General features: G+C 43.9%; 3 protein-coding genes across 5 annotated transcripts; all 3 read left to right on the top strand.

The window, feature by feature from the left end:
* sirt7 (sirtuin 7) lies at nucleotides 1–3,766 on the top strand. The gene is made up of 10 exons (XM_068321686.1): nucleotides 1–172; nucleotides 296–433; nucleotides 623–727; nucleotides 807–877; nucleotides 982–1,054; nucleotides 1,144–1,242; nucleotides 1,411–1,647; nucleotides 1,854–1,934; nucleotides 2,012–2,118; nucleotides 2,317–3,766. Exons 1-10 carry the CDS (start codon nucleotides 68–70, stop codon nucleotides 2,519–2,521), a joined length of 1,221 nt encoding a protein of 406 aa, XP_068177787.1. The 5' UTR covers nucleotides 1–67; the 3' UTR covers nucleotides 2,522–3,766.
* Nucleotides 3,767–4,900: 1,134 nt separating this feature from the next.
* pcyt2 (phosphate cytidylyltransferase 2, ethanolamine) lies at nucleotides 4,901–11,921 on the top strand. 2 transcript variants are annotated; one of them, XR_011036914.1, is made up of 12 exons: nucleotides 4,901–5,146; nucleotides 6,522–6,610; nucleotides 7,287–7,448; nucleotides 7,520–7,671; nucleotides 7,774–7,815; nucleotides 7,936–8,074; nucleotides 8,172–8,254; nucleotides 8,514–8,591; nucleotides 8,677–8,742; nucleotides 9,690–9,804; nucleotides 9,982–10,070; nucleotides 10,166–10,225. XR_011036914.1 is itself a non-coding variant. In XM_068321667.1 (12 exons), exons 1-12 carry the CDS (start codon nucleotides 5,034–5,036, stop codon nucleotides 10,281–10,283), a joined length of 1,197 nt encoding a protein of 398 aa, XP_068177768.1. In that variant the 5' UTR covers nucleotides 4,905–5,033; the 3' UTR covers nucleotides 10,284–11,921. The 2 variants fall into 2 exon arrangements, 1 of the variants encoding a protein (XP_068177768.1); XM_068321667.1 differs by having other exon boundaries at nucleotides 4,905–5,146; nucleotides 9,690–9,755; nucleotides 10,166–11,921.
* A 452-nt stretch (nucleotides 11,922–12,373) lies between these two features.
* gnav1 (guanine nucleotide binding protein (G protein) alpha v1) lies at nucleotides 12,374–27,740 on the top strand. Of its 2 annotated transcripts, XM_068321315.1 has the most exons (9): nucleotides 12,374–12,805; nucleotides 12,983–13,074; nucleotides 16,909–17,001; nucleotides 17,448–17,608; nucleotides 18,711–18,839; nucleotides 23,437–23,566; nucleotides 23,755–23,826; nucleotides 25,897–25,984; nucleotides 26,617–27,738. In XM_068321315.1, exons 1-9 carry the CDS (start codon nucleotides 12,679–12,681, stop codon nucleotides 26,805–26,807), a joined length of 1,083 nt encoding a protein of 360 aa, XP_068177416.1. In that variant the 5' UTR covers nucleotides 12,374–12,678; the 3' UTR covers nucleotides 26,808–27,738. The 2 variants fall into 2 exon arrangements, with proteins under 2 accessions (XP_068177416.1, XP_068177417.1); XM_068321316.1 differs by lacking the exon at nucleotides 16,909–17,001 and having other exon boundaries at nucleotides 26,617–27,740.
* The last annotated feature ends 61 nt before the right edge of the window (nucleotides 27,741–27,801 follow it).

The following is a 27,801-nucleotide window of genomic DNA, read 5'->3' as shown; positions in this document are numbered from 1 at the left end:
CGCTGGTGCGGGCTGTGTTTTGAATAAATAGCTGCTAGTCGGCTCCAGCTAGGCTAACGTAAACAGGATGGCGGAGGAGTCAGAGATTGCTGTTTCTTTACGGGCGGAGAAAAAAGCGTTTGAAAGAGCTCGGGTACTTCAGCGAGAAAGGGAGAGGACGATATTTAAGCTGGTAAAAGGAAGCGTCAACCCGTTGTAGCGTTTCTCTCCATCTTGCTAAGCTAGCTGTGCTAAACTAGCCGGTCGGTGTAGCGGTGGTTTTCCTGACTAGCGTCCGTGTTTCTCCTGTTTTAAGGTGAGGAGGGTCCTGAAGAAACCAGAGGAGCAGCGGTCAGAAGAGGAGGCCGCTTTGTTACTGCTGCACAGAGAAACTGTGGAGGAGATCTGCCAGAGACAAATCCGCGGAAATCTGCTGAAGAGAAAGCAGGAAGAGGTGAGAGGGCTTGAAACGTCTTTCATTTTGAAGGATCCATCATACACACTCCAAACTCCCAGGACGGTCCCTCAAGCACCCTGTCATCACTTAGAGATAAAATCTTTTGTGACCACTAGTGTTAAGGATGTCTCAGCGTTAACACAACAGTATGTGGTAATCATTTCTTTATTTCTCTTCTGTCTGCAGGTTTTTGATGAGGCAGAGGAGCTGAAGAGTAAAGTCTGTCAGCTGGCTGCAGCTGTCCAACAAGCAGAACACCTGGTGGTTTACACGGGGGCTGGTATTAGTACGGTATGGAAGTCTGCTCAACTCTTCGAATACCTTGTCTTAGTCGTTAATGTGCAGCGACTGATGTTGTCTTTGTTTTCAGGCAGCGTCTATCCCAGACTACAGGGGTCCTAATGGGGTGTGGACACAGCTGCAGAAAGGCCAGACAGTCAGGTGACCTCTGCTCTTTCCTTCTATGTGAACTTGACCACATCCACTTCTAAAAGTCAAATTATTGTAAGTTCCAAATAGTTTTATCTTTGTTTCTTTTAAAATAGGTCATGTGACCTGAGTAAAGCCGAGCCCACCCTCACACACATGGGCATTAGGATGCTACAAATAAAAAAAATGGTAAGGAGTCCTTAGTTTGACACCATAGAGGTCGTGTATGTTACACATTTTAGTATTTCGTATTTATAACTGCCTGTTTGTCTGCACAGGTAAAGCATGTTGTTTCTCAGAACTGTGATGGACTTCATCTGCGTAGTGATCTACCCAGACAAGCCCTCTCTGAGCTTCATGGCAACATGTTTATTGAGGTGACATTCACATCTACATATCTGTCAACACATTTTTGTTTTTTTCTGTAGAGTTTCATATACTGATTAATTAACTTTACTGTTCTTTGAGGGGGGATATTCATCTTTAAATATTAAATTCTTTATTTCTAAAGAAATAAAACTCCTTTGCTATGATTCGTCCCCCAGGTGTGTACTTCCTGTTCCCCGGTCAGGGAGTATGTTCGTTTATTTGACGTGACGGAGCGGACGTCGCTACATCGACACTCGACAGGCCGCAGGTGCAGCCACTGCAGCAGTGAACTCAGGGACACTATAGTGCACTTTGGGGAGCGTGGCACCCTCGAGCAACCTCTCAACTGGGAGGGAGCTGCAGAGGCTGCGAGGAAGGCAGATGTTATCCTCTGCTTGGGCTCCAGTCTGAAGGTAGAGTCATAAACTACAGGAAGTGTGTGACCTTTATTCTCTTAGTGGTTCAGTCAAAACAAACAGAAAATAAAGGCGATCAGTGGTTTTCACAAGTCTTTTGGCTGGGCTGCTTAGATCGGCTATTTCACTGGCATGTTAGATTTAATGACTTGTGTTGATCTCTTATTTGATTGTGGAATCTCTTATGCATATCTCTCCTATAGGTGCTGAAGAAATATCCATGTCTATGGTGCATGAACAAACCAGCAAACAAAAGACCCAAACTGTACATCGTGAATCTCCAGGTGTGCGCCTGAGCTTTGAGTTATACATGAAGAATGTTTTGGCTTCTCATTGGCTCATGTTTGTGTATTTATTGTAGTGGACTCCAAAAGACCATCTGGCCGTGCTGAAAATTCATGGCAAGTGTGATGAAGTGATGAGCCTCCTGATGGAGGAGCTGAACATTCAGATTCCTGTGTATGACAGGTAAAGAGCATCTGATGTGACTACACTGCTGAAATGCCCAGATTTAGGCTCAGTGACTCAGTAGCCCTTCAGATGAAGATGGTAGATGTCTGTATGTAAAGTGTGAATATCAATATGATTAATAATTCACTGCAGAAACTAATCTACCAAAGAAGAAGAGAAATCATCAGCTTTACTTCCTTCATTTGTTTTCACCAGGTCGAAGGATCCCATCTTCAGACTAGCCACACCTCTGCAGCCAGAAGAGGTGAACAGCCGTACCCGTGAGGTCATGCCCCCCCCTGGTGGGCAGGAGGAGCATTTCCTCGCCCCTGTAGAGCTGGAAGATGAAGCCGCTTCTGTGCAGGGCGGCTGGTTTGGACGAGGCTATGGCAAGGGAAGGAAGAAGAAAAAAGCAACATAATCCAGGGAACTTGATCAGCACGTTCAAGTGGATAAATCCCAACATGATTATGAATGGTGCTATTCTGCCTTTTTATAATTTAGTCAGGTGCGCGTGTGAGCAAGACAGCTGAAGTCAGTTTGACTATTTTGTAACTTGAGAATTGCACTTTGCACCACGGACAAGTTAAATACAACATTTTTACGCAACAGTAATTTTAAAAGTGGCATGGGGTAATGCCAACTTTTATGACTGCCAAGCTAGCAGTGTTGAGAGAAGAATATCAGCCAAGCGTTCCCAAGATGGTGTTTGAACACAAAAACTACAGAATTATTAACTTTTAGAATTTCCTGCAGGAAAAGGCTCCTGTGTGGCAGGAGAGGTTGATTTACAGAAAGGAAACCTGTTATTCATGAGAGCTACAGATTGTTGTGTTGTCAAAATGACCCTCTCATCGCTATAAAACTGGTGCTCGTAACTGGCAGCGTATAGTTGCCATAGAATTCTATAAAACGATTTTTTTTGCCAAGTTCATAACTGCAGTTGCTATATTAATGTGAGACATACCGGTAGATTAATGATTGTGTAGATGTACATGGTGTCTAACCTGGAACTTACTGTATGCAAATGTGAAGAGTTTTTTTTTAACTGGGAACAACAGCAAATCATCAGCGACTTGATTTCTGCACGGTTTTCCGGCTTTTTTACGTCTTGATTTTGGAGTCTTATTGTAAAACCCACAACAGTCTGCTTGTAGTGGTGTTTCTGTTGACTTGCAGTACTTGTTTGCCTGATCTTACCATCAACCTTCACTTCTGTCTTATCCTCAGGTTTGCAGGCTAACACTAAAGCTCCTACTGTTCTTTTGGTTACTGCGGTGGAACCATCTTGTTTACATTTTTATTCTCTATCCTGCAGATTTATGCAGAGACTCTGCTGCTGTTGCTACTTTACGTGCAGTAGAGTTCGAGTAAATATCATCATTAATGGTTAGTTTTAATTTTTTTTTTACTGGAAGTTACTGTTTACTTAAATTGTTGGAAATAACCAAAATGTGTCTCCAATAATTTGCCTCAGGAAGATCCAGTATTATTAATACTCATCTCTATACTACATCAGAATGTTTAAAGACCAGACTAGCCATCGTAAGCTAATATTCAGCATTCCAAAAATTCACATCCTTGGAACTGAATGTGATGACTCAGTGGTTTTCATTGTATTTTGCGAAAACAGTCGTGATGTTTCTCATATAATAAAATTTATGCTTCTGGATAAACTTCATTTTCACTCTGCTGGTTTTTGTAATTAAATGTGGATTCATATAAGTTAACTCATCATGAAAAGTGAGGTGAAAGCAACTGGACTTTAAAAAAATGTCTTTCTCCTCTTATTTGGGAGACAGCCATACAAAAGATGAGGAATGTTTGCTCCACAATGCAAATAAAGAAGAAACAAAAGAAACATGCCGCAGTCCCATCCTGTGACAGGAGAGTCAGTTCTTCAGGCCAGGACTCAGCAGACCTGGATCTAAAGAAGATGGTTCCTTATAGACAACGTGCATCACGGGTGGTGGGATGTGCAACGTCATCAAACCCTATAAGGAAATCCAGCATCCTTTTGTTAAATCTTGATCTGGATGGTTGAGAATCTACTCAGACATGTACTCATGTCATTCCGACTGTTTTATTGGCCCGGTGTAAAAGTAATTAACTTTCCAGCTGTTATCTAAATGTAGTCTAAAGTACGCATGTAGCAGGACAAGTATTAGTTTTATATCACTTCAACATCTTTAAAAAGAAACATCACATAATAAGATAAGAAAAACATTCATCCCACAGTAGGGAAATTTCCACTATTACAGCACCAATATCAGCAGTAGTCACAGAGAAACGGAAGAATACAATAGACACTCGACAAATAAGATACACATAACAATAATATGAAGAAAAGAAGTAAAAAATAGAAGAAGTAAAGCAGTAATTCGAAAATATGTATATACAGTAATTAGAAATTTACAAATCTACACTGGTTATACCGAAAACCTACATATATGTATGTGTGTGTATATATATATGTGTGTGTATATATATATGTGTATATATATATATGTGTATATATATATATATATATATATATATATATATATATATATATATATATATATATATATAAATACACACACACACACACATATATATGAATTATTATAATGAGACAAAAATAACAAAACCCCTTGATATCAGCGGTGTTGTGTCCAGCAGCTGAAAAGGCCGTTAAACGAGTTTCCAGGAATTACACGCTGGTACGCGGTGTTCTGATCACATGACAGGTGGGTTACGCAAGCCGAGCGTCGTCAGGAGAGGATAAAGTCCTGACGTCATTGTGGGGGCGTGGTCTGTGTCAAAGGCTTGGGCTAAGAACCCTATAAACTGTCCCTCGCGAGTCACCCTCGACCTTTCCGGGCTGGGACTCGCTCGGTTCGCCGCTACGTGTTCAGTTCCGTGTTTCCTGTGGTTCGCCGGGATCCGCGGACATGATTAAAAACGGGCACCATGCTAACGAAGAAGCCGGTAGCACCGAGCCGGGCGGGTCGGCGTGCAGCCCCGCGAAGAGGAAGCGCGTCGTTCGTGTGTGGTGTGACGGCTGGTGAGTCGGTGTCGGTGCTTGTTGACCTGCAGTTTGTTGTTGTTGTTGTTGTTTATGTTGTGTTTTCGTGCATGCTGATTCTTGGCAACAGGAGCTTCACGCTAATGGTTACCGGAGATTTAAGGCGACGTCATTACCTGAGCGATAAGCTCATTTAGTGTTTCAGTTTTAGAACATTAAGAATGTCCTTTTATTTTCTTGGAAAACTTCCTTCCAGTCCGTGAAATCAGGCTGTCAGCCCCCCATGGCCGCCCAGTCCGATGGGTTAGGTAACAGAAGTCCCCAAAAGATGACGCAATGATGATTATTTACACTGGCCATCAGCACAAACATCTGTTTGCACTCAGATCCAACTCCAGACAGTCAGCTTTGGTTCTGTTGTTGTCCATCCGTCTGTCTGGAAACGGAGCCGAACTCCGTAATGGATGATTTAATGTCTCCAGAGGATGGCTTCACATCTGGAGAGAAGTCTTCTGTCCTGTAGGGATGATCCGTCAAAGTCAAAGTCAGCTTTATTGTCAAATGTTCCATATATGCACGACATACAGCACAGATGAAATTGCAGTCCTCTCAGACCCACAGTCAACAGGCAGTACAACACGGGCAGTACAACACGGGCAGTACAACACGGGCAGTACAACACGGGCAGTACAACACGGGCAGTACAACACGGGCAGTACAACACGGGCAGTACAACACGGGCAGTACAACAGGCCATTGTGGCTCTGATCCCCACCTGTGCTTGAAGCTGAACACCTGGCTTCTAATATGCACTTCATTCATTTTTCATCATCACTCAGTTAATGTAAAAAAAAATGTTGCTCATCTGGATGTCTTGACATGGAAGAAATAATGATCATAATGAACCTTCCCTTCTGTGAAATGCAGTACTAGTATGTGAATTGGAAATACCCAGAAGGCTAGATCAGTCTCTTGAAGTCGGATCTTCTTTAGAGAAAATCTAGAAATCTGGTTTTGATTGAAGATCACGGGTCTTGAGGTTGTTAGAGGGCAGACGCGCTGATGTACGTATCCATCACTCTGAAGGAGCCGAGTCAAATGTAGATCGGGCCAACACGTATGTTTTGGAAACTGCAGGAACGTGAAGCAGCACGGTGCCTGTCAAAAACCACATGCTCACCAGAACACGCAGGAACTAAGCAGCATCCCTGAAGACTTATTTCAGTGAAGGAGTCACTTTGTCGCTGACAAATTCCTGAAAGCAAATAACCATGTCTCTCTTTCCAGTTTTCTCCCTCTAAGAGGCTGCTTTGAAATAAGTTTACCAGACAACTAATATGCTGGCTGTTAAAACGTTTCTGTTTTGTGTTTCCGTCTTATTAAAACTGTCGCTGTCCATTCGTTCTATCTGCAGCTACGACATGGTGCACTACGGTCACTCCAACCAGCTGCGGCAGGCCAAGGCCATGGCGGATCACCTGATCGTCGGGGTCCACACCGACGGTAGGACTGTGACACGAGTCCACCTTTGACTGCATTTGATTGTTTGTTCTTTCTATGTCTGTCTGTCTATCAACCCATCTATGGCGTTATAGTATCCAATCCAATCCAACTTTATTTGTTATGCACTTTACAACAACTACAATCGACCAAAGTGCTGTACAGACGAATAAATAAAAAACCTTATAGATAAAAGACAAAATGGCTCAAATATTCTAAGTAAAATTAATTAAAAACATAAAACATGGGTAAAAGCAAAAGCCATACAATACAATGTAATCAGAATTAGTTGAGGCCCTTGGCGCCTCAGACTGTCCTCAGCTGCTCCCGGTCTCCGTCCCGCCGCGGCTCAATCAACTCCTGTTTTTTTATTCTCTGGTTGGCCTCAATAGACGTCCTGCTGATGGAGGGATTCAGGAGGGGGTGGGGCTGGTTTGTGTGTGCAGGTGTATGGTGTGTCTGTGTGTGTGCGCGCAAACATTTTAAATCAAATACTACATGTAAAAAATGAAGTTATTTGTGCATTAGATGAATTTCAGGATTTGCCATCATCTACATATGCGGACGACAGTTTGGTTTTACCTCCTTTCCTCCAGTATGATGAATGACTGGACGCTCTGATGAAGATGTTATTGATTAACGGCTGACTATCGATCGATTACTCTTCCTCCTCTCACAGAGGAAATCGCCAAACACAAAGGTCCTCCAGTCTTCACTGAAGAGGAGCGCTACAAGATCGTGAGGTCCATCAAGTGGGTGGATGAGATCGTGGAGGCGGTGCCCTACGTCACCACCCTGGCCACGCTGGACGAGTATAACTGTGACTTCTGTGTACACGGAGGTGAGCCGAGCGAACTGTGGAACCGCTGGAGGCTCCCGACGTGACGATGAATCGATGCGTTTGTGTTGCAGATGACATCACTCTGACCGCAGAGGGGAAGGACTCGTACGAAGAGGTGAAGCGTGAAGGTCGCTACCGTGAGTGTAAGCGCACACAGGGCGTTTCAACGACTGATCTGGTGGGAAGAATGCTTCTCATGACCAAAACCCATCACAGCAACCTGGTGAGTTCAGACACCCGGCATTGGTCAGGAGATTGTCTTTAATCTGTAACAGTAGTTGTTTTAGTGGTGGCCTCATCTTTTCATCTCTAATCATGTCTGCAGGATAATCCAGATTACCAGCAACACACAGACAACTTTGGAAAAGTAAGGAACATATATTTCAAGTGAAATTTTGTCAAAAAATTAACAATGAAGTGAGGCAACACCTGGCCTCCATTTTACCCCCCTGTGAACTTAACGTTTGCGTCTCTTGTGGCGTTTAAGAGTCCAAAGGGCAACAGCCCGTGGACGGGAGTGTCTCAGTTCCTCCAGACATCTCAGAAGATCATCCAGTTTGCATCAGGAAAGGAGCCTCAGCCCGGAGACACCATCATCTACGTGGCAGGGGCGTTTGACCTCTTTCGTATCCTTTTCCTGCATAAATAAATAGAGCGGAGTCACCAGCCGTCACTTTCATGGTGCATGTCGCCGTCGTTGCCTTAACCACACAACCCTCGCAGATATTGGCCATGTCGACTTCTTAGAGATGGTCTATAAACAGGCAGAAAGGCCCTACATCATCGTAGGTCTGCATTTTGACCAGGTACGGCTAAGAACACACATCATCTGATAATCACACACATCTCATTGAAATAATCTCTAAAAGGTGAGACACGAACACAACTGTGCCCCGTCAGCAATCTGCAGCTCGGACCTGTTATGGTTCGCGAGGGAGCTGCTTTGAATTGTGTGTGAATCTGTTGATCTGCCGACATGGTTCTTACAAGATTCCAGTTTGTTTTTAAAAATATCTAAAATGTAAAAGTGAAGAAAGTCTGAAATCAGCGTGTCCTTCTCAACAGGAAGTCAATCGTTACAAGGGGAAGAACTATCCAATCATGAACATCCACGAGAGAACGCTGAGTGTCCTAGCCTGTCGGGTGAGACACACACACAAACACACACACACCAGGAAATCTTCATCAGAGAAAATAAATTGATGTGACTATTTTTTCCTGTGTCCAGTACGTGTCCGAGGTGGTGATTGGAGCGCCGTATGCAGTAGGCAAAGACCTGCTGGATCATTTTAAGGTGGGTTTATTTTTGTGTAATTTCTCTACAGTGTCCCATTTCTGTCCTGAAAATGTTTGTAATTTTGTGTTTGTTTATTGTGACATAAAGTCTGTTACGTTAGCAAACATAATGGTTCTATTTCGGTTTTCTGCTGAGGAAGCACACGATGGAGGGAGGTTCTGCACGGAGGAGAGGAATGGACAGTGTCCATCTGTTCCAAGTCGAACTGAATTGTGTTTTTTAAGAGAGCTTCTCCATAAAGCACCAACGCCACAGTGTTTCCTGAACAAATGCAGACGTAGGGTAGCATCGAGCTAACCGTAAAACCAAACGGCTCAGAGCAGCTCGTACGTTCAGTTGAACGATTGACTTTGAATGTCAATCTAAATTTCCCAGTTTGGGATAAATAAAGTATAACTATCTATCAAAGTATCCTCGTTTTGTTGAGCAGGTTAATCTGGAAGCCCCATCCAACCTCGAGGTGATCATGAACACGTCGATAGGACCGTTTGCACGCAAATATAGGGAGTTCCTGCCCTCTGGTGTCTTTGGAGCAGGCCACAACTTTTGCAGCTTTATTAAAAATTCAGTTAACTATTCAGTTTTTCTTGAACAACATAAAATATATCAAGGCACTTTATTCTGCACCAATCCCCTAAATATTCTGAGCAAGAATATTAAGACAGTAGAGACAAATGGCAGTTTTCTTATATAAATGACATCTGGCGCCACCTTGTGGAACCCTTTCAATATTACAAGACAAGCTACAAACTAAACAAATGCCCCACTGTGTGTTTACCCAGCATCCTAATTTTTACACTTTACCACTTAAATCGTCAAAGATTAGGGATATTTGACTATAAATAACCAATAAAACCTAATAACAGGTCTATCCTATCAAATCTGATTAAACAGCAGTTTCAGAGCAGGAGGGACTATGGGGTGACGACTGTTTCTGTTTGCAGGTGGACTTGGTGTGTCACGGCAAGACGGAGGTGTTTCCTGACAAGGATGGCTCAGACCCCTACGCTGTGAGTACAGAACGCCTGCCTTCAATGTCAGAACGTTCTGTTAGCACAGGTGAATTCAGACAGAGGCACCATTTAAAGTTGACTCCCAGTAGTTTGTGGGTACAAAAAAGCTGGTGTATTGTTATGTGACCTGGTTGAGTGTACGGTGATTGGCGGTTGCAGATATTTGTTGGGGGAGGTTTCTTGCATTTTTTGAAGTAGGTTGGTTTTTTTTTTGCGTGCTTAGGAGCCTAAGAAGAGGGAAATATTCCGGACCATCGACAGCGGGAACAACCTAACCACCGATGACATTGTCCAGAGGATCATTGCAAACAGGTCAGAGGCTTCCCCCATTGTCTTCATCTGCATTTTAGTTCTGACTGGTTAGATCATTCTCACCATTGTAGCTCAAACATTTTGCATGTTTCCAGGCTGCAGTATGAAGCCAGGAACCAGAAGAAGGAGGCCAGGGAGGTGGCGCTGATTGACACGTTGAAGAGGAAGGAGCAGCAGGACAAGAATGAAGCTGCAACCCACGCTGCCCAATAATGACACCTCTAACATGCTCTGTGTCCACTTAACATGTGTCAGGACTCACAGCTTTAAGGGAGCGGACTCATCCGCCCACGATCCTGCTGTGTCGTACAACCTCACCATCTATACAAACTGCCCCAGCAGGCTTAGGCACCAACACAATGACGGATTTTTTTAAAAATGCAACTTTTTGAAAATGCGTCAAAAACGATTCGCGTCCACATGACAGCATTTTCAAAAAAAATCTCTGTCCACACATAAACGCACCAGTGCGTTTTCAAAGACAGCTATAAGCATGCCAAACTATGTGGTGGCAATATTGAGTCAAATTTTATCCAATAGGAATCCTCCACGTTCTGTTGTCACAACACACGGGCCCATAAATATGACGTCACATCGGTTTTCGTCGCAGGCAAGACGTCAGCGTTTTTAAAAAGTTGCAGAGACGCCGTCCACACGACAACACAGACCCAGTGTTTTTAAAAGAATCCACCTCGGCCAGCGTTTCCAAAAAGTTGCGTTTTCATTTCGGATATCTGTGTTGTCGTGTGGACGGAAGGCGTAAACGCAAGAAAAAAGTTGCGTTTTCAAAAAGTTCCAGCATCGTGTGGATGGGGCCTTAAGAGATGTCGGCCTGGAACAGAAAACAAAAACCAAACCACATGACAGTCTTTCATTTAACCTCAAGTCCCTCCGGACCGTCTATTTTTAATGTTATCTCCTGTCCCATAATGCTTTCTATCATAATTTCACACACATTGAATTTCAGCTTTTGGGAGAGAAGTGGAAGCCACAATATTTAACAAACTTTTATTCATGTCTGTTTTCATGTTTAACCGGAATAGTTTTAATTCCAGGTGTCGTTGAATATGATTGAATGTGGCATTTTTATAATGACACTTGAAATACACTAATTTTAACTGGATTTTAACTGACTGCACTGTGTGTGTGTGTGTGTGTGTGTGTGTGTGTGTGTGTGTGTGTGTGTGTGTGTGTGTGTGTGAGGATAGAGTGAGTCTTTGCGCTGTAAATGACAGTAGTGCCTCAGTTCTGAAGCTAATCTCTCATTATTCTAAGGGCTTTAAACTATATGATGTCGCTGTCTGTGAAGTTGTCTTTCTAAATGTGTTTTAAAGGTATGACGTCACCTCCGTTCTCTTCTGGACTGTGAGTCTGTGTGTTATAAAGTGTGCATATGGGATAGTAGCCAATAAACATGTTCTAAATATTAGCTGCAGGGACTTTCGACAAGCTTTTACACAATATTACAATACATGAATTTCCCTTTTAATAAATCAGCTGTAAAAAAAAAAAATGGACAAGTGTCTGCAGTTTGTTCTGAGTTCTGCTGGATCAGCACATTTTCACGGTTCAGTGAAACGAGGCCGCGGACGCACGAAAATCGGCGAGATCAGAGCTGCCGTCTCACGGACACCGTTCCCATGGGAACAATGACCGTAAACCATCGTTACGCACCGCAGGACGCTTTTAATCCGGCGGTTCAGGAGCTGAACCGTCAACCACTGCAGTTTGTCCACAGGGTGGTGTCTCCTCCTGCCTCCCCCTCTGAGGGCTTCACCGGTTTATTATTCTATTATTATTATTATTATTATTCTAATGAAAAATGTGTGTAATAAAGAGATTTAAATATTATTTATGGTTTATATTGATATTGGATTTCCCTTCAAGGAAGTTCAATAACTTGTTGACTGTACTTAACTTTTCCCTTCCTGTTTTTTTTCTCACCTCTTCCGTCCCTCAAATTAAACCTGACAAGAATTCCACCGCAGATATTTTTTTGTAAACTTGCGACCTGCAATAAAACGAAATGCCCGGACTGCGTCTCAGTATGATTTAACAGCCGTGACAACTATAAATATGAATTATAAATCCGACTAACATTAAATAAACTGAGAATATATTGTGGTTTTATTATTAAAACATTTGCGTAATTGTAATAAGCGTAGGAAGAATTACGCACTAGAGCGGTTTGGTCATGGACACGTCACTTCCAAGGGAAGTCCGACAAGTTTTCCCGCATCCAGTTCGTAGAGGGAGGAGGCAGTTTGGGGGGGGGATTATTCGGGGGGGTTTTTACCGGGACTGTAGAGCCGAGTTTGAACCGGTGTGGCGCACTGTGACGTCATTGTTTGGCGTTTTCACGGCTGAGAAGTCTGCGCAAACTTCCACTCGGAGCGATGCGTAAAATCAGTTCTGTCCGGACGGATTAACTCACAACTCCTGCGATTTGGATCAATCCAGACATGGCCTGATATCATTTTATTTTTCCTTGAGGTTTTTTTTCCTACTGTTACCCGGGGTTACTCGGGGTATGCAGTTGATAGACACCGAGTTGGGTCGATCCAAGGCTGGACTCCCTGCTTTCGCTGGGGGGAAATGAGTGCTCAGCATGGGACTGTGCCTCAATACCGAAATCACAGAGGAGAAGAAGGCGAGGATCCGCAGCGCAAAGATCGACAGAGACCTGTACGAGTCCGCCAAGAGGGAGATGAACGTGGTTAAAATCCTCCTGCTGGGTGAGACCGACCTGGACGCGCCTTCAAATCACCTGAGAAACAGTTCGCTTTCAGTTCGACTCAAACTTTTTTCATTGAAGCCACTGGAGATTTAAGTTCATGATGTTTTTAATTTAATTTTTTTAAATTTAATTTTCCATAAACGACACTTTAACCGGTGTTTACAACCTCCTTCAGGTGCAGCAGAGAGCGGAAAGAGCACTCTGGTCAAACAGATGAAGATCATCCACAGCAATGGATTCACGAGGGAAGAGCTCAGCAGCTTCAAGGTAGGACACACACACACACACACACACACACACACACACACACACACACACACCATGATGGTCTTCCCTTCTCACAAACTAAAACTGAAAATACTGAAGTTGTTAAACATTTTCTATTTCCTGGAGGTCTTTCAGGAGGTTTAGGTTCTCTGTTGAGAATGGAGGAGGACATGGGGTCGCTTCAGGTTGGCTAAAATGAAAGTTAGATCCTGTTAAAGGTGAGTCAGCAGCGGTGGGGGTGGACAGGAGAAGGCGCTGCTCAGTTCCTGTGGTGGAGAGACCTCTCCTGATGGCTCAGATCAGAGTCGGTACGCGATGGAATGGCTTGAATCAGCTCTTTCTATTGTGTGTGTGTGTGTGTGTGTGTGTGTGTGTGTGTGTGTGTGTGTGTGTGTGTGTGTGTGTGTCAGATTCTTCTGTTCTGTCAGGGGTGGGGGGAATGGGAAGAGTTCCACACACACAGACATACACACACACACACACACACACCATTTTCATGTCTTCAGCTCATTTTACTGAAGGCTCTTCGTCTTCCACATCCCCTCCTCTTTCCCCTCCCTTTCACCTTTGCTCATCTTCATCAGTTGCTCCTCCTCCTCTGCCTCCTTCCTGTAATGCGTCTCTACAATGAGAACGTGATGACAGTCTTTATGGAGCACCTGCTCCGTCGACGCGGCCTCAATAAATCAGGTCAGGTATGAGGAGTATCTCAGATATCCCTGTTCTCTCCCTTCTCAGCTACCCTGCTCCTCCCCATCGCCTCCACACGGAAATCAATATTTATATGAGAGAGAAGATCTATCGCCTAAAAACATGCAAAACCATCAACATTTGTCAAAACTTTGGCTAATGCTGATTGGTTAAGATCTTGCGGTCACACGGTGACCCGTGGAGGCTCCAGATATTTCTGCAGGCAGCTGAGATGTTTGAAATGCATTCCTAGACACTAAAGCCGACTCCTCCTCTGCTCTCCTCGCTCCTTCTGCCGCCTCTCAAGTTTCTGTAGCCGCCACCTTATCTGCAGTCCAGTCCTGTCATCACGGGCTTCATGCGTTCTGTTTTTGGCCCGGTGCAGCAGACAGAAAGATAACCCAAAGGATCGGTTTGAGTCGGGGGTGAATCTCAAACCGTGACGGTTTTTGGCAGAGAAAGAGTGAAGTTTTGTCTGAATGTGTTCAGGAGATGTTTTTGTTGGTCTACAAAAATGTCTCCCCAGGCACCCGAACACTAAATACTGGTAGTCCTCAACCTACGAACAAAATTAGTTCCAAGAGGCTTTCCATAAATTTAAGTATTTGTATGTCGTTATTTATGAAATTTCAGTCTATAGCCTGCAGATGATTCGTCAAAGGAAAGAAGAAAAGACCACATGAAGTCTGACATCAGAGACAAACAGTTCGTAAGTCAGATGTTGGTATCTTGAGGACCACCTGTACGAGGTCCGTCCGAGGTGGACGGGGAAGTCGCCGCTGGTTTCAGGTATCTGTTACAACAGATGTGTGTACCTGAGGATGACACCAGGCTTAGGAGCAGGAGCTTCACTGACACACAAGGGATCCTGTTGCGTTTAAACGTCCGTGTGATCCACACACACACACACACACACACATTATTTTACGTAAGAAAACACACAGACCTGCATCAACACACGACGAGCCGCGGCTCACACACCTCTCTACTGTCAGTTGGCTTTTCCTTTGTTCTGTGGAGGCACGCCTGTTTTCAAGTGGAAAACGACACTAAGCTGCCCTTCCTTTCCTTGACCGTCCCGTCCTCCCATGGCAAACACACACACACCCTCTCCTCACACACACCCTCTCCTCACACACACCCTCTCCTCACACACACCCTCTCCTCACACACACCCTCTCCTCACACACACCCTCTCCTCACACACACACCCGACTGTTAGCTCATCCTCCCGTGTCAGGATTGAGTGTGTTGTGACCCGCACGGGAGTCTTCACGTCCTCCAACGCATTTGGACTCTGACGGGACGGCCTGTCGGAGAGGAGTCAGGGGAGGACGGGTCGGGGGGGTTGTTCCTGGGTGGGTGGGTGGGGGGGTCCTCTTTGTCTCCTCCTTTATTTGAGGCCTGAGGCTCTGGTGTTGTTTTTACTGTGGATAAAATGACCTCCTTCATGACGAGTGTGTGCGTGTGTGTGTGTGTGTGTGTGTGTGTGTGTGTGTGTGTGTGTGTGTGTGAGATTGTGTGATTGTGAGCTTCTTGACCTGGAACAAGCTTGAGCTGTCTTCAAAAACACACACACACACACACTTCGCGATCTGTGGTTAATAATTAAGGAACGGGCCGCTGCCAGTTCAGCTGCATTCTTTGTTGTTGTGTTCTTGTTGTCGGTGCGATCCACACACTTAAACCGGAATGGATTCTGTGTTTGACGGGACGCTGGTGCTGCGTTGTTCCCATAGTGCTCTCAGACATGTTGGCGTTGGAGGTAACAGACAGCTGAACGCCGGATCACAAAGGCGTGTTAGATTTCTGTCAAAAGGACCTTCTTCTTTTTTTAAATCCCATTCTTCTGGAAGGAAACGTGAAGTCACCAGAGAGGTGATGTGTAGCTGCTTGTGGAGAACCCTACAGCGACACGCCTGTGGCCGTAGGCTTGTTTGTGTGTGCATGAGAAAAAGGTTCAGTCACAGCTGTTAGTTAGAGTTGGTTAACCGCCCCATAAACGTTCCACACCCACAGTAAAGTGTTTTAGCCGTGGCCTCCCTGCTCCGCCACTGTCCACACAAAAATAAACTCAAATAACAGAGGAACTTGGGGACAATTGACAAGGACGACAAAGGTGGAGGGGGGAAGGAAGGAAGAAGGAACCGACTGGAGGCACAGATGAAAGAATCACAGTGTCAGAGGCAGTAGTTTGATCAGATTTAAATCCAGGAAGTAGACGGATTAGCAGCAACAATGGAAAGCCCTTCAGTCAGTTGAGTGGAGTTAGTTGAAGAATAGCTCCTTCAGCTTAAAGAAACATTCCTTTACCTTTTAATTTTACATAATACTATCATTAACCACTTTAAATGTCACTGAAATGTCAATGAACATAGTAAAAACAAATAATAATTACATGAAAATAAGACTCCAGCAGGTTTTCAAACAGGAGAGTGGCTTTGGAGGTGGAGGTGTGTGTGCTTTCTGATTGCCCTTCAACTTTGTGACACAAAATCAATGCAGGCTGTCGTCAGAGGTTCTCCTGACAGACGAGCGTGTCTCAGATCAGCCCTCGTCAGAAGATCGCCGCTGGAGTTATCTCACCGCACACATTTCACCAGCGGCACGTTTCAGTGTGGATTCAGAGAGGAGAGCGATCAGACTGTGATAGAATCGTGATGGAATGTGAAGCTTATCTTTATTTGGCAGGGGAGAATAGAACACAGACACACACACACACACACACACACACACACACACACACACACACACACACACTACATTAAGATTTGCACACAGTGAAACACAGCTATAACTTTAATTTGTGTGATGAAAATCTATAGATAATAGAATAATATAAAGCACAACTAATTAGAACAGTTCTGACGGTGCATTCACTTCCAGTCAGCTTAGAGTTGTTTACTAAAAATAACTTGAGGGACCTTGTTTCATTAATTTCAACAATTTCCGCTCTATTAACGTTGATAAATCTTAAAAGAAACTCGGTACAAATTCCCTCACTCTGAAAAAAATTCAGAAAACTCTCATCTGATGTCTTTTCTCAGGCCTGTGGTCCATTTTAGCATCTTTCAGCTCATTGTCTCATTGTTTTTTTGTTCCGTCTCGTTGCCATGGTGTACTCTTGAATTTGACCTCTGGCAGCCTGCCGTGCTGGATAACCTCCTGACCTCCATGAAGTTTGTCCTCCACGGCATGGGTGTCCTTCGGATCAACCTGGCTATCAACAGGAACAAGGTAGAACGCTCTTCTGATTGTCCGTCTGGTGTTTCGTGCCTTTTTCTTTCTTGTGTTTTCGCATATTTTAAACTTTCCTCTCTTTCCACTACTCTTCACGGTTATCCTCTTAGTGCTTCTTGTTTCCTGCAATTCCTGTAGACGTCCACTAGGAGGCAGCATCTCACCACTGCAGCCTCAGCTCCTACACATGACACCACAAACAAACAAACAAACAAACAAACAAACTCGCATACACAAACAGGTTGTTTCCATGAAGGAGGATTGAAGTTAGACTCAGTGGGTGGTTCGATCTGATTTAAAAGAAAATTAATGAAAACATTTCCTCTATTAACTATGGCCCGAGTGCGTTTGTCACATGTTTGTGTGCACACCCGATCATTTGTGCATCAATAATGATTACTGACCCCTCCCTGAACATCCAACCGTACATCCGTCCCCTGCAGGTCCACGCCCATTCTGTCCTGTCGTGTGGGCGCTGCTTCGACGAGGACCAGGTGCTGTTTCCTTTCCTGGACCACGCCCTTTCCTGTCTGTGGGCCGACCAGGGTGTGAGGGCTGCGGCGGCTCGAGGGTACGAGTACGAGCTCAACGACTCGGCGCTGTAGTGAGTACTCCCTCCTCCTCCTCCTCACACTCAGGCCGTCTTCAGGGATGCAGGGGTCCAATTAGCCAGACATTGCAGCTGATGTTCGCCGTCACGCGGAATCTGACGAGCGTGAGTGAAACACGGCCCCATCCCAACTGTAATTAACCTCATACCGGGTCTTCAAGTGATGTGTGTGTGTGTTTGCTTGGTGTCTGTCGACACAAGCTCTCAGGAGTGTGTGTGTGTGTGTGTGTGTGTGTGCAGAAACAGAAGTGAGGATGGTGCGGATCCAGTGTGTGTGATGCAGAGCAGGGGCCCACCAGGGGGCCGTCTGTTCTCATCCACTCCTCCCGGCGAGAGGCCTCGGCTCTGGGGTTATCTACACTGACAGGCCCTCTGGTTCCCACTGAGAATCACCATACATATCACCATCATCCTCACACACACACACGTACCTTTGGACCTTTGGATACAAACACATTTTCTTTGCCCTCATGTTAGTCTTACAGGATCATCACGGATTCCATATCAATCTTGGAACATCCAGAGATTAATTGGACTCAAACTGATTCCCTGAGATCAATGAACTCGCTGTAAAACTGAACCGTCCTCAGAAAGATATCAAAACAGACGGGTGGATGTTTGTGCATCCGATAGGCGGTGCGTTCAAGAACAGCAGGGTTTTTGTCTCTTTCGAAAAACCTGATTCAGGGTGACTAGTTGAGAATGTCACAGTCAGCTCATGGAGCTGAAGACGTCTGTGTGTGTGTGTGTGTGTGTGTGTGTGTGCGTGCACTTCAAGAAAAGATCACATCTGACTGAACACACACACTAGAGTTGATTAAGTGTGTTAATAGCTAATCTGTGTTTAGAAGCCTCGCCTCAGTGTGTTATTATGGTAAACCACAGTGTGAATATTCATGGTGACACGCCGCCGCGGCCCCCGGGGCTCCGGCCTTATCACTGCACACCCAACCCGCCGCCTGGCTGCCGTCGCCCGTCTACAATATACCTGATCCTGTTCTCTTTTGATGTCAAGTTTCTCTGCATCTAATCAAATCCTCCTTCTCTTCTCCTTTCCCCCTCTGACTTTCCCCGTCTTCCGCTCCTCCTCTTGCAGCTTCTTCGAGAACATGAGCCGCATCACGCATCCGGATTACGTGCCCACGGAGACGGACGTCCTGCGAGTGCGGCTGAGGACGACGGGCGTGATAGAAACCCAGTTCAAAGTCAACCACCTGGTTTTCAGGTAGATTGTCCTGCTTCAGGAACTGACTCCTAATCTCTTATCTCCGTCTCCAGCCACGTGATTGGTCAGAGAGTGGTCTCGTTCAATAGATCAATAGTGGCACCTATTGGTTAGTCTGCCTGCACACGCATTGAAACCACTGTCTTATCAGTGGAGAAGCAGAGGGCAGATATCTGGGCCCCGCAGACAGATGTCAGGTGATCATATTCATCTCTGATCAATGAGCCGGTGTCACGTCAACCAAACTTGATTATGCTCAAACATCCTGACAGGCCGATGGACAGTAATCAATACTTCAGCAGGACTAAAGAGAAGTGCTAATTATTGTTGAAGTTTTCATTGTGGTTCTGCCTGCGTTTAGTCATGTCTGCATGCGGAGGAGGAGGAGGAGGAGGAAGACCTCTTCCTCCCACCTCAATAACGGCCCGTCCTTCATCGTCGCGTGGCGTTACCTCAGACTCACCGCCTCAGCTTTTCATAACGCTTCTGTTTAGCATAGAAACGCTGTAGAGCGCGTCATTCTGTCAGCGGGCGGCTTCGCTCTGTGGCGTTTATGTCACATCCACGTGTCCGCGCTGCGTCTCCGGGCGCCGCTGTGTGTTTTAGTCGTGTGTTACTGTGGAAGTATTCCACACCTGGGAAACTTTCCCTGGCTCGGGAAAACCTGGATCGCAGCCGTACCTGTCGCAGAACCGGTTGGTTTTGCATTCTGTGGATTTTGTGTTTATTCTCTTGTGACGTCAACATAAGATGATGCTGTCAGACCTGAGGTGGGGGTGGAGGGGGAGGGGGGTCTACATTAATTCTTAGCAGATAAATAAATGGGTTTAGTTAATTGACACAGCGAGCGCCAGGAGTGTGTAATTGTAGGTTTGTGTGCGCGTGTGTGTGTGTGTGTGTGTGTGTGTGTCTTGGGGCGATCGCAGCCTCAAGGTCGATGAAGAGCTTAGCATAAATTGATGTGATTATTTCAAACATGACAACGAGGTGGATTTGATGAAGTCGGGCAGAGAGAAAATAAAAAAACAAATTTTTTGCTCAAATCTTTACCTTAATTATGTGTAGTTTTTGGAAATTTTTCCATTCTTGAAGTATTTTCCAAATTAAACTACTCATCAGGATTCCAGTAGAGACAGTGAATCTAAAAAGGCAGTTGTGGTGTTCTTCAGTGAACCGATGAGGCGAGATGAAACTCACGGTCGTCTCTCAACACTCGAGGTTTTCCTATGTGCTCCACCATCTGCTCCCTGCACTTCTATTTTTATTATTTAATCATTTTTTTTATTTTGAACCTGACCTTTTCATACATCTGGTCCCTGCTTCGGTTTGTGTGTTGTCTTTAAAATGTAAATTTTGAGTTTCAACTTAAAAGTCGATTCAATTTTTTTTTTTTAATATATAAAAATGATTTCTTAAAATAATTTTGTCATTATGTATTACAGGTTAACAAAAAAAAAGCCCGCTCAATCATTTGATTTAGAGTTTATTAATTCACATTATTTGCTTTTTGTAACTGGAAATGTATTTCATGATAAATGTTCTAAAAAAAAAAAATCTCTGTAAATCTAGAAGAGATTCCAGAATCTGTATAAAGCTCAAATGTATGTTTTTGGGGGTTTTTTGCCTCAGAGCTGCATCCGCCCAAAAGACTTTGAATCAGTCCAGAAGCTTTTATTTAATCCCAAATAAGTCAGCCTGCAGCCTAATGCATGAGCATTAATGCAGGTTGTATATTCTTTACAAAGTTAAATCTGACACGTCGTGTTTACAGATTTGTGAGGGAACTGTAAAAAAAAAAAAAGCCCGAACTATCTCTTTAAGTTCTTTCTGCACATCCAAGATACCCTGAATAATAAATGCGACCAAATGTTCATCATTTGCATAATTCAAATGAAATACGTCTAGAGGCGAGTGTAATGTTCCCTCGCAGTCCCGTCGTCTGACAGCTTCCATCCTGCTGCGCAAAGACGACGTTTCCTCCGTCGCCTGCTGTTAGCCCAGGAGATGAGGACGAACGATCGGAACAATCCACCTGATCACTGAGGGACAAAGTTCTGATATAGATCAGGGTGACAAACTCACTTTCACTGAGGGCCACATCAGCGTAATGACTGTCCTCAAAGGGGCAGATGTAACTAATAAATGTAACTGAACGTAATGTAAATAAATGTAAAATAAATGCAACTACTCCTTAATCAAACACAACTTAGGACATTAAATTTGTTACACGCCGCTTCAAAGCGGAGATGTATTGTGATTGTCAGCGTCCGTCCGTTTGTCCGTCCATCCATTAGTCCACCAAATATCTTCACAACCGTTGCAGATAGAAGGATGAAACAAAAAAGCACATTACTCGGGCGGCAAAGGGGATGAAAATCAGATGATGACCTTGACAAAACTAGGTCAAGGTCAAATTTCAACTTTTGTACACTCAGGAACCAAGCCAGTCTGATTAAAACCATAAATTAAAGCTAATGCTTTGATCTATGAAAGTAGATCAGAGCACTAGCTTTGATCTTTGACCTATGCAAGTAGGTCAGGGTAAAATTTTGTATTCAGGGGTGCAGGATGTTGCAGTCTGTGACTGCCTTGTTTGTACTTTTATTTATTTATTTGCTTGTTTACTACCCAGTGGGTGTAGACGTGTCACATGGTCTGGTCCACACTGATTGTTGCCGGTTCAGTTTGCTCATTCGTGTTCCCAACAGGATGAAGGTTTTTGCATCATCATCACAACAGAAGACTGGTCCGGTACTGGTTTACGACCGTCAACACAGTCCAGACAGTTTCCACCACTGCAAAATTGATTGGGATGCTAGTATGCTAATCTAAGATGGCTAACATGGTCAATATTTGACCTCTGGGGTCGTCTAGGGTTTAAGATGGATAAAATGAGGAAAATAATTTTTAAAATAATCATTATTTATAGGAACAGATACACACCCACACTCCCTGGCAGCATTTTGACATTCACGCTGTGAACACATTAGCATGTAGCTGAAAGTCTTAAATCTACCTGTCCTTTTCTGCGTAAAATGAATGACTTTGCAGCTTGTTCCTGCATCAATCAGGAGCCACCGGTTTTCTCAGGAAGGTTTCGGACCCGGCCGAACGTGATGTGATGTGGAAGCCATCAGCTTGAGGAGGTTGTGGTCATCATTGTGTAGCGGTGTGAGCACTTTCAACGCTGACAGCACACATGGCCGTGTTTCATCAGGCGGCCGATGTGCTCTTGTTCAGATGTTGGTGCATCGAAGCATCAGTTCCTAGTGATGAGCTTCAATTTCCACGGAAAGTTTCCATCATAAATCTGAACTCATCTTGGCTTTGCGCCGCCGCCTTTGTTGGTTTTCTCTGTCTGTGTTTCCACATGTTCATTTCCCCTCAATAAGGAGCAGCATTAACTCAAATGGACGGTGCAAGATGGTGCATCTGGCAGTGGCAGAGGGTGAAGTGGGACCAACTAACCAACTAGTGTGTGAGTGTGTGTGCGTGTGTGTGTGTGTGTGTGTGCGTCTGTGGTTGTGTTTTCGATCTCCTTTTTGAGAACAGTGACCTTTACGCTCTTTGTGCAGCCATGTTGTGATTGTCTCTGTGAAAATTGAAAAAGGGGGTTTGATGTGCACTGACACACTCGTGTGTGTTTGTGTGTGTGTGTGTGTGTGTGTGTGTGTGTGTGTGTGTGTGTATGTGGATGTGTGTGTGAATCCCACTTTTTAGGAATATCCAACCTTATTGAAAAATAATTTGTTCCGTCATCGATCAGCGGAGTCCCTCTTTGCCATCAGTATGCAGGGTCACACAAAAAGCTGAGCCGTATACTTCCTGCTAGAGATGGAGGGGAGGTGTAACGTCGTGTCCCGCGATATTTCATTTATAGTTTTATATCAGCGAGCAGAGTCTTTGATTTAAGTTGAATTAATGTAATTGTAAGAACTTGTCCAATTTGAGGCAAAATCTTTCTGATGTCTAAACAGTAAAAGCCACAAATTGAAAATGCCTGAGTGGTGGCTTTTGCGATGCCTTTTTAAACAGCAGAGGGCGCAATCATACATTGCGTCACACATTACGTCACAGAAACGCAAGGAATTTATTTATTTATTTGTGTTGTTCATTTAGTTGTTTTGATGTGGGTTGTTGTTGTTTTTTTAAATAAAATTTTCATTAGTTTTCTGTTCTTTAAGGTAAAACTTTCAAAAATTTCACTTCCACTTCTAAGAAGAAAACGAATGTATTTTTTTGCTGAAGGGATACTCTTAAATATGTTTTTGATAAGAGAAAGATATTTAGTAGTTTTTATAGTCAGCTTTAGTTCTGTTGCTACTCCATAACCTTAGAAATGTTGTTTTTCATCTGAGAAATAATTATATGAAGATTTTATCAGTCATAATTTTCTTGGAGCTACAATTTCAAACATTGGCTTTGTTAGCCCTGTATTAAAAAGTCACATCAGAGCGTCTTTCTAGTCTGTCTTTAAATGTAAATTTGAAGCTGTAAATATCAGAAGCTTGAGGATTAATCCTTGAAGGACATAAACATTCAAACCAAGTAACTTTCCGGTTTTATTCCCTCTCCTGTTCTCTCTGTCTTCCTGTAGGATGTACGACGTTGGCGGTCAGAGAACTGAGCGGAGGAAGTGGATCAGCTGCTTCGAGGACGTCAGAGCTGTGCTGTTTGTGGTGTCGCTGAGCGGTTACGACATGACCCTGGTGGAAGACCCCTCTGTGGTACTTCCTCCACTCACACTCCATCCCGCCCGCACAAATGTTCACCATCTCTAGTTAAAGCGGCTGGAAAGCGCTTGTTAAGTCTCCCTCAATCAGATTATGTCCCGTCCTCACAGACAAGCTTTAAAAAATGACAAAGCTTCTCCCCCCTCCGCTCCTCTGACGGCCTTGTTGTCACCTCTCTGCAGAATCGTCTCCATGAGAGCATGAAACTCTTCTCAGCCATCTGCAACAACGTTTTCTTCCGCAGCACATCCATGGTGAGAAATTCAACCGCATCCTCTCACAAGGAAAGATGTAGTCAAACCAACAGGAACTTAAATATAATGTTTCATGGGAGCCTTTTTTAAAGGTGTAACAGCCACAACAACGTGTGTCTGCTCCTTTTAATAATTCCTTCCTTTCACAATGATTGATATTTTTACAACCTGCAGCACAACCATCTTAGAAACGAAGCCATCTGCTGGATTTATGAGTTTATTTCTTTCTTTCTTTCTTTCTTTTTAGTTGGTTTGCCTTTTATCAACTATTTAAATCAAACCGCTCACACTGACGCACACCGGAAACATAATTTAGACTTCTTTATGTCTCTCCTGTCGGAATCCTCCCCTTCACCTGTCGTTGCATTAGAAGACAATCTAAAGGACTTCTGGGTCTATTTTATCAGTTTAATCCGATCATCTGTTCTGTGAAATGAAATGTGACCGGTTCTCCATACGTGGAAACTTCTGCTGTGCTGCGACGTGAATGAGTGGCTAGGAGCTCTAACTTCATTTAAAAATTGCGAGACAGGTAGGTGGAGGAAGGTGGAGGAGTTCCAGCTGAAGAGGGTGGGAATTACATTTCAGCTTGGCAGCTCGGGTTGGGGGATGGAACGCGTGGATGAGTGGCGGAGACACGAGCATCATCTCTCTCAAATCGTCCAATTGTTCTCTGTGACACCATGAGAATAACACTGATGTGTTTTTGCATACACAAACGGGGCCCCGCCTCGGCCCTTTGTCTCCCAGTCTCTGTCAATCCTCATTTAAAAGCAACTTGTAATTAAGGTGACATTATGTGTGTGACGGTCTCCTTCAGTTTATTCCTCTCTTAAAATTTAAATATCTACTCAGAATACGATGCGACAATCAGCCGCCTTTCATAAAAAGATTTTAACTTTTCTGACAAGGAAACTTCAGACTCTTACCAAACAGATATTTGTGAATAAAAAAATAAACTTTGGGTTTTTATAAACTCAGATTTTGTAGGAAAGTAATCTTGGGCTGGTGTTTTATCTCTTAAAGTGACTGAAAATATCAAATTTTATTCTACGTATTGAAGTGAGAGGTGGTGAGTAGCGTCTCCTTCTGTCTGGAATCATTCGGAATCATTTTTTTAAACGTGGATTTTTGTGCCTTTCCACAATGCTAAACATATTTTGTCTCATCACTGTAGAGGACGTGCCTTTCGCTCTTTTAGGAATTTCAAAGAAATATTTTTTTCTTTTTGTTTTTCCTCCTGATCAGAGTTTTTATTAAATATATTTTAGATTCTGATTTAGTTTGATCAGGAAGGCGACCTCTGGATATGCAGGAGCCGGGGGCCAAATCTTCTGACAGCTCTTTTGAATCAGAAAGAAACGATTGAAAAGCTTCATTTGAACCAAATGGGCGGTTAAACGTGTGTGTGTGTCTGTGGTTGTGTGTGTGTGTGTGTGACGTTTTATGTGTGGGCGTCAGCGCTAACGTGGCTAACAGGCTCATTCTAGTGTTTAATGGTATCAATCTGGACGTGGGAGGGAAATTTGTGGTCTCCACCTCAGTTAACTCCACATGTGGTTGGTCAGTGGTAATGACACCAATGAAAATCCGCTCTTCCTCATCCCTCCTCCTCTTCGTCGGGGGGTTTGTGAACTTGGACATTGGTTGGTTGAAAACCTGCAGAGTTTAGAAAGACAGAGATTTATGACGATGATATCATGTCAGGTGGGGCACCAGTGACTACATGAGTCATTGATTGTCATTGATCCATCATCATCATCATCATCATCATCATCATGGCTCCCTGCTGGTCTCAGTGCTGCTATTGATCTTCACGTTTTGCTTAATAATCAGTGACTTGACAATAAATGTTAACATTTGAATCTGATTTATTGGTTTCATCGTCCGGTCGGTTATTGTAGCTCCGCCGGACGAAGTCATCAAAAACACATTTTCTTCCTCTCCTGAAGCGTCTGATTGATCTTCCTTTTCCTCTGGAGAGGAAGCCTTTTGACTTGTGATGAGATTCTTGTGCTCTCAGCTCATTCGTTTCTGTCTTTGCTTTCTTTTGTTTTTTTTTTATTGCAGATTTTATTCATGAACAAGATAGACCTTTTTCAAAACAAGATTTTACACTCCGGTCGACATCTGCGGCTGTACCTGCCACAGTTTAAAGGTAGGATTGAAGCTGATGTTCCGTTGGGATTCAAACAAACCTTGAGACCTTAAAATAGAACAACTTGACAAACATCATGACAATACAGTGCTGTAATTTGTTTTTAAAGGAATACTTTAAATTCCCTTTTATAGGACAAATATGGCCACATCTAAACACAAGGACTCACCTAGTTGTATTATTTGGGGGAGGGGGATGCACACTCAGCATTTTTGCTTCCCACATCTCATTGAGCTCAGAGGCTTCATTTTTTTCTCTATTTTCATGCAAATGTTGAACTAAATGTTGAGACTCTTGAGAGCGCTTCATTCCAGTCTGACCTCTAATTTGATGACTGATGTAACGCGTGAAGCGACCACCGCAGACCCGTTTCACCAACACCACCCTGTCCCTGCTGCAAAAACTGGACCTCATGACGCCGTTAGTTGTATGAATCTAAGCCTCTTTGTAATTTATATGTAATTTGCAGTTCCATCATTGTCAGGTTTATCGTCTAGATTTCTGTAGATTTGTCGTCATAATTCATCATAAGTTTTCATTTTCCGTGGATGATTGGGACTCATTGGTCTGACACACATCCTGTGGCTGGCCGACCCCGTGGTGTGACCCCTCCCTCCTCATCTCTCCTTCAGGTGCAGACTGCGATGTGGACTCCGCGGCTCACTTCATAGCTGCCACCTTCGTCTCGCTCAATTCTACACCCAGCAAGCTCATCTACCACCACTTCACCACGGCGACCGACACCTCCAACATCCAAGTGGTCTTTCAGGTGGTTATGGACATGATAATCAAAGAGAACCTGGAGGCCGTGTCGCTTCTGTGACAGCCGGGCCTTTGTGGGACGTTTGAAAAGAACTGAACACAACATGAACGTCACCCCAAACGTGTCGCCTCCCATGCCTTTTGTATTTCCATCATGTTTGACTTCACTTGATGCAGGAAAGCCTTTTTGTTTATGCACTAAAGTGTTTCCTTTGACACGCTGTGTTTACAGTGATGGGCATTTATATTTTACTTACGGTGTCACTTTGGTGATGCTCTGTTTTTTAGGACTCCATGTGTACACGTGTCTTTTATTTGCCCCTCCCTGCCTGTGTGGGTAGAATGAAGAGGATCTGTGTGTGGATCTACTGTTTGTTAGTTCCTTCCCCAGTGAAAGGTTCACTCGTGCACGGCATTGTGTGTTTTCCACTCATCCATCACCGTGTCTTTGCATCCTGTGCATCACACCCTCTTAATGAGGGGCTGATTGCCATAAAAGCACCTCAGTCTGTGTGTAGTCACTCTGATCCGGTCACACACACACTCCTCTCATTTTAACCCGTTCCCCAGACTCCTACTAGTCAGCCAAGAAGGTGGGAAGCTTCAATATTGAAAACAAGTTTATGTAAAGAAGCGTCATTGAAGCTTTTAACTTATTTCATTTCCTCTCCGTTACCTCTGATGATTGTCTTTCCAGTATCTGACACATTCATAAACCCTGATCAATTTAATTCCTCCTGCTGTGATTAGTGTCGGCTTCTGTTATCACACCAGCTCCCCTTCCACACACACACACACAAACGATAAAATCTAGTAATGACTTCTTTTTTTAATGGATTCTGCGGTTGGAAAAAGGAGAAATAGACCTAAAGTGCCTTTTGATGAAGTGGTTTTGCCGTTGTTTGATTCAAAAACTTAATGTATGCATAAAAGAATTCTTTGTGTGTGAAACCCTGATGGTTCATGTCTGTTTTTATGTCATTGTATTTAAACCGCAGCACAAAATAAATGTGACTTATCAGATGTTGGGGTTTTTTTTGAAGCAAATTAACTAA

This window comes from Antennarius striatus, chromosome 8 (assembly GCF_040054535.1).
Source record: "Antennarius striatus isolate MH-2024 chromosome 8, ASM4005453v1, whole genome shotgun sequence".
In the NCBI taxonomy this organism is placed as follows: Eukaryota; Metazoa; Chordata; class Actinopteri; order Lophiiformes; family Antennariidae; genus Antennarius; species Antennarius striatus.
This window is presented reverse-complemented; position numbering and strand designations above follow the sequence as displayed.

Excerpts from the sequence above, each read along its gene's own strand:
- gnav1 (XM_068321315.1), top strand. The coding sequence starts at position 12,679 with ATGGGACTGTGCCTCAATACCGAAATCACAGAGGAGAAGAAGGCGAGG. Across the intron at positions 17,002-17,447 it reads TGGCTATCAACAGGAACAAG|GTCCACGCCCATTCTGTCCT; the intron begins GTAGAACGCTCT and ends CGTCCCCTGCAG. Across the intron at positions 23,567-23,754 it reads TGGTGGAAGACCCCTCTGTG|AATCGTCTCCATGAGAGCAT; the intron begins GTACTTCCTCCA and ends ACCTCTCTGCAG.
- sirt7 (XM_068321686.1), top strand. The coding sequence starts at position 68 with ATGGCGGAGGAGTCAGAGATTGCTGTTTCTTTACGGGCGGAGAAAAAA. Across the intron at positions 1,055-1,143 it reads TGCTACAAATAAAAAAAATG|GTAAAGCATGTTGTTTCTCA; the intron begins GTAAGGAGTCCT and ends TTGTCTGCACAG. Across the intron at positions 1,648-1,853 it reads GCTTGGGCTCCAGTCTGAAG|GTGCTGAAGAAATATCCATG; the intron begins GTAGAGTCATAA and ends TCTCTCCTATAG.
- pcyt2 (XM_068321667.1), top strand. The coding sequence starts at position 5,034 with ATGATTAAAAACGGGCACCATGCTAACGAAGAAGCCGGTAGCACCGAG. Across the intron at positions 6,611-7,286 it reads CGTCGGGGTCCACACCGACG|AGGAAATCGCCAAACACAAA; the intron begins GTAGGACTGTGA and ends CTCCTCTCACAG. Across the intron at positions 9,756-9,981 it reads ATGGCTCAGACCCCTACGCT|GAGCCTAAGAAGAGGGAAAT; the intron begins GTGAGTACAGAA and ends TTGCGTGCTTAG.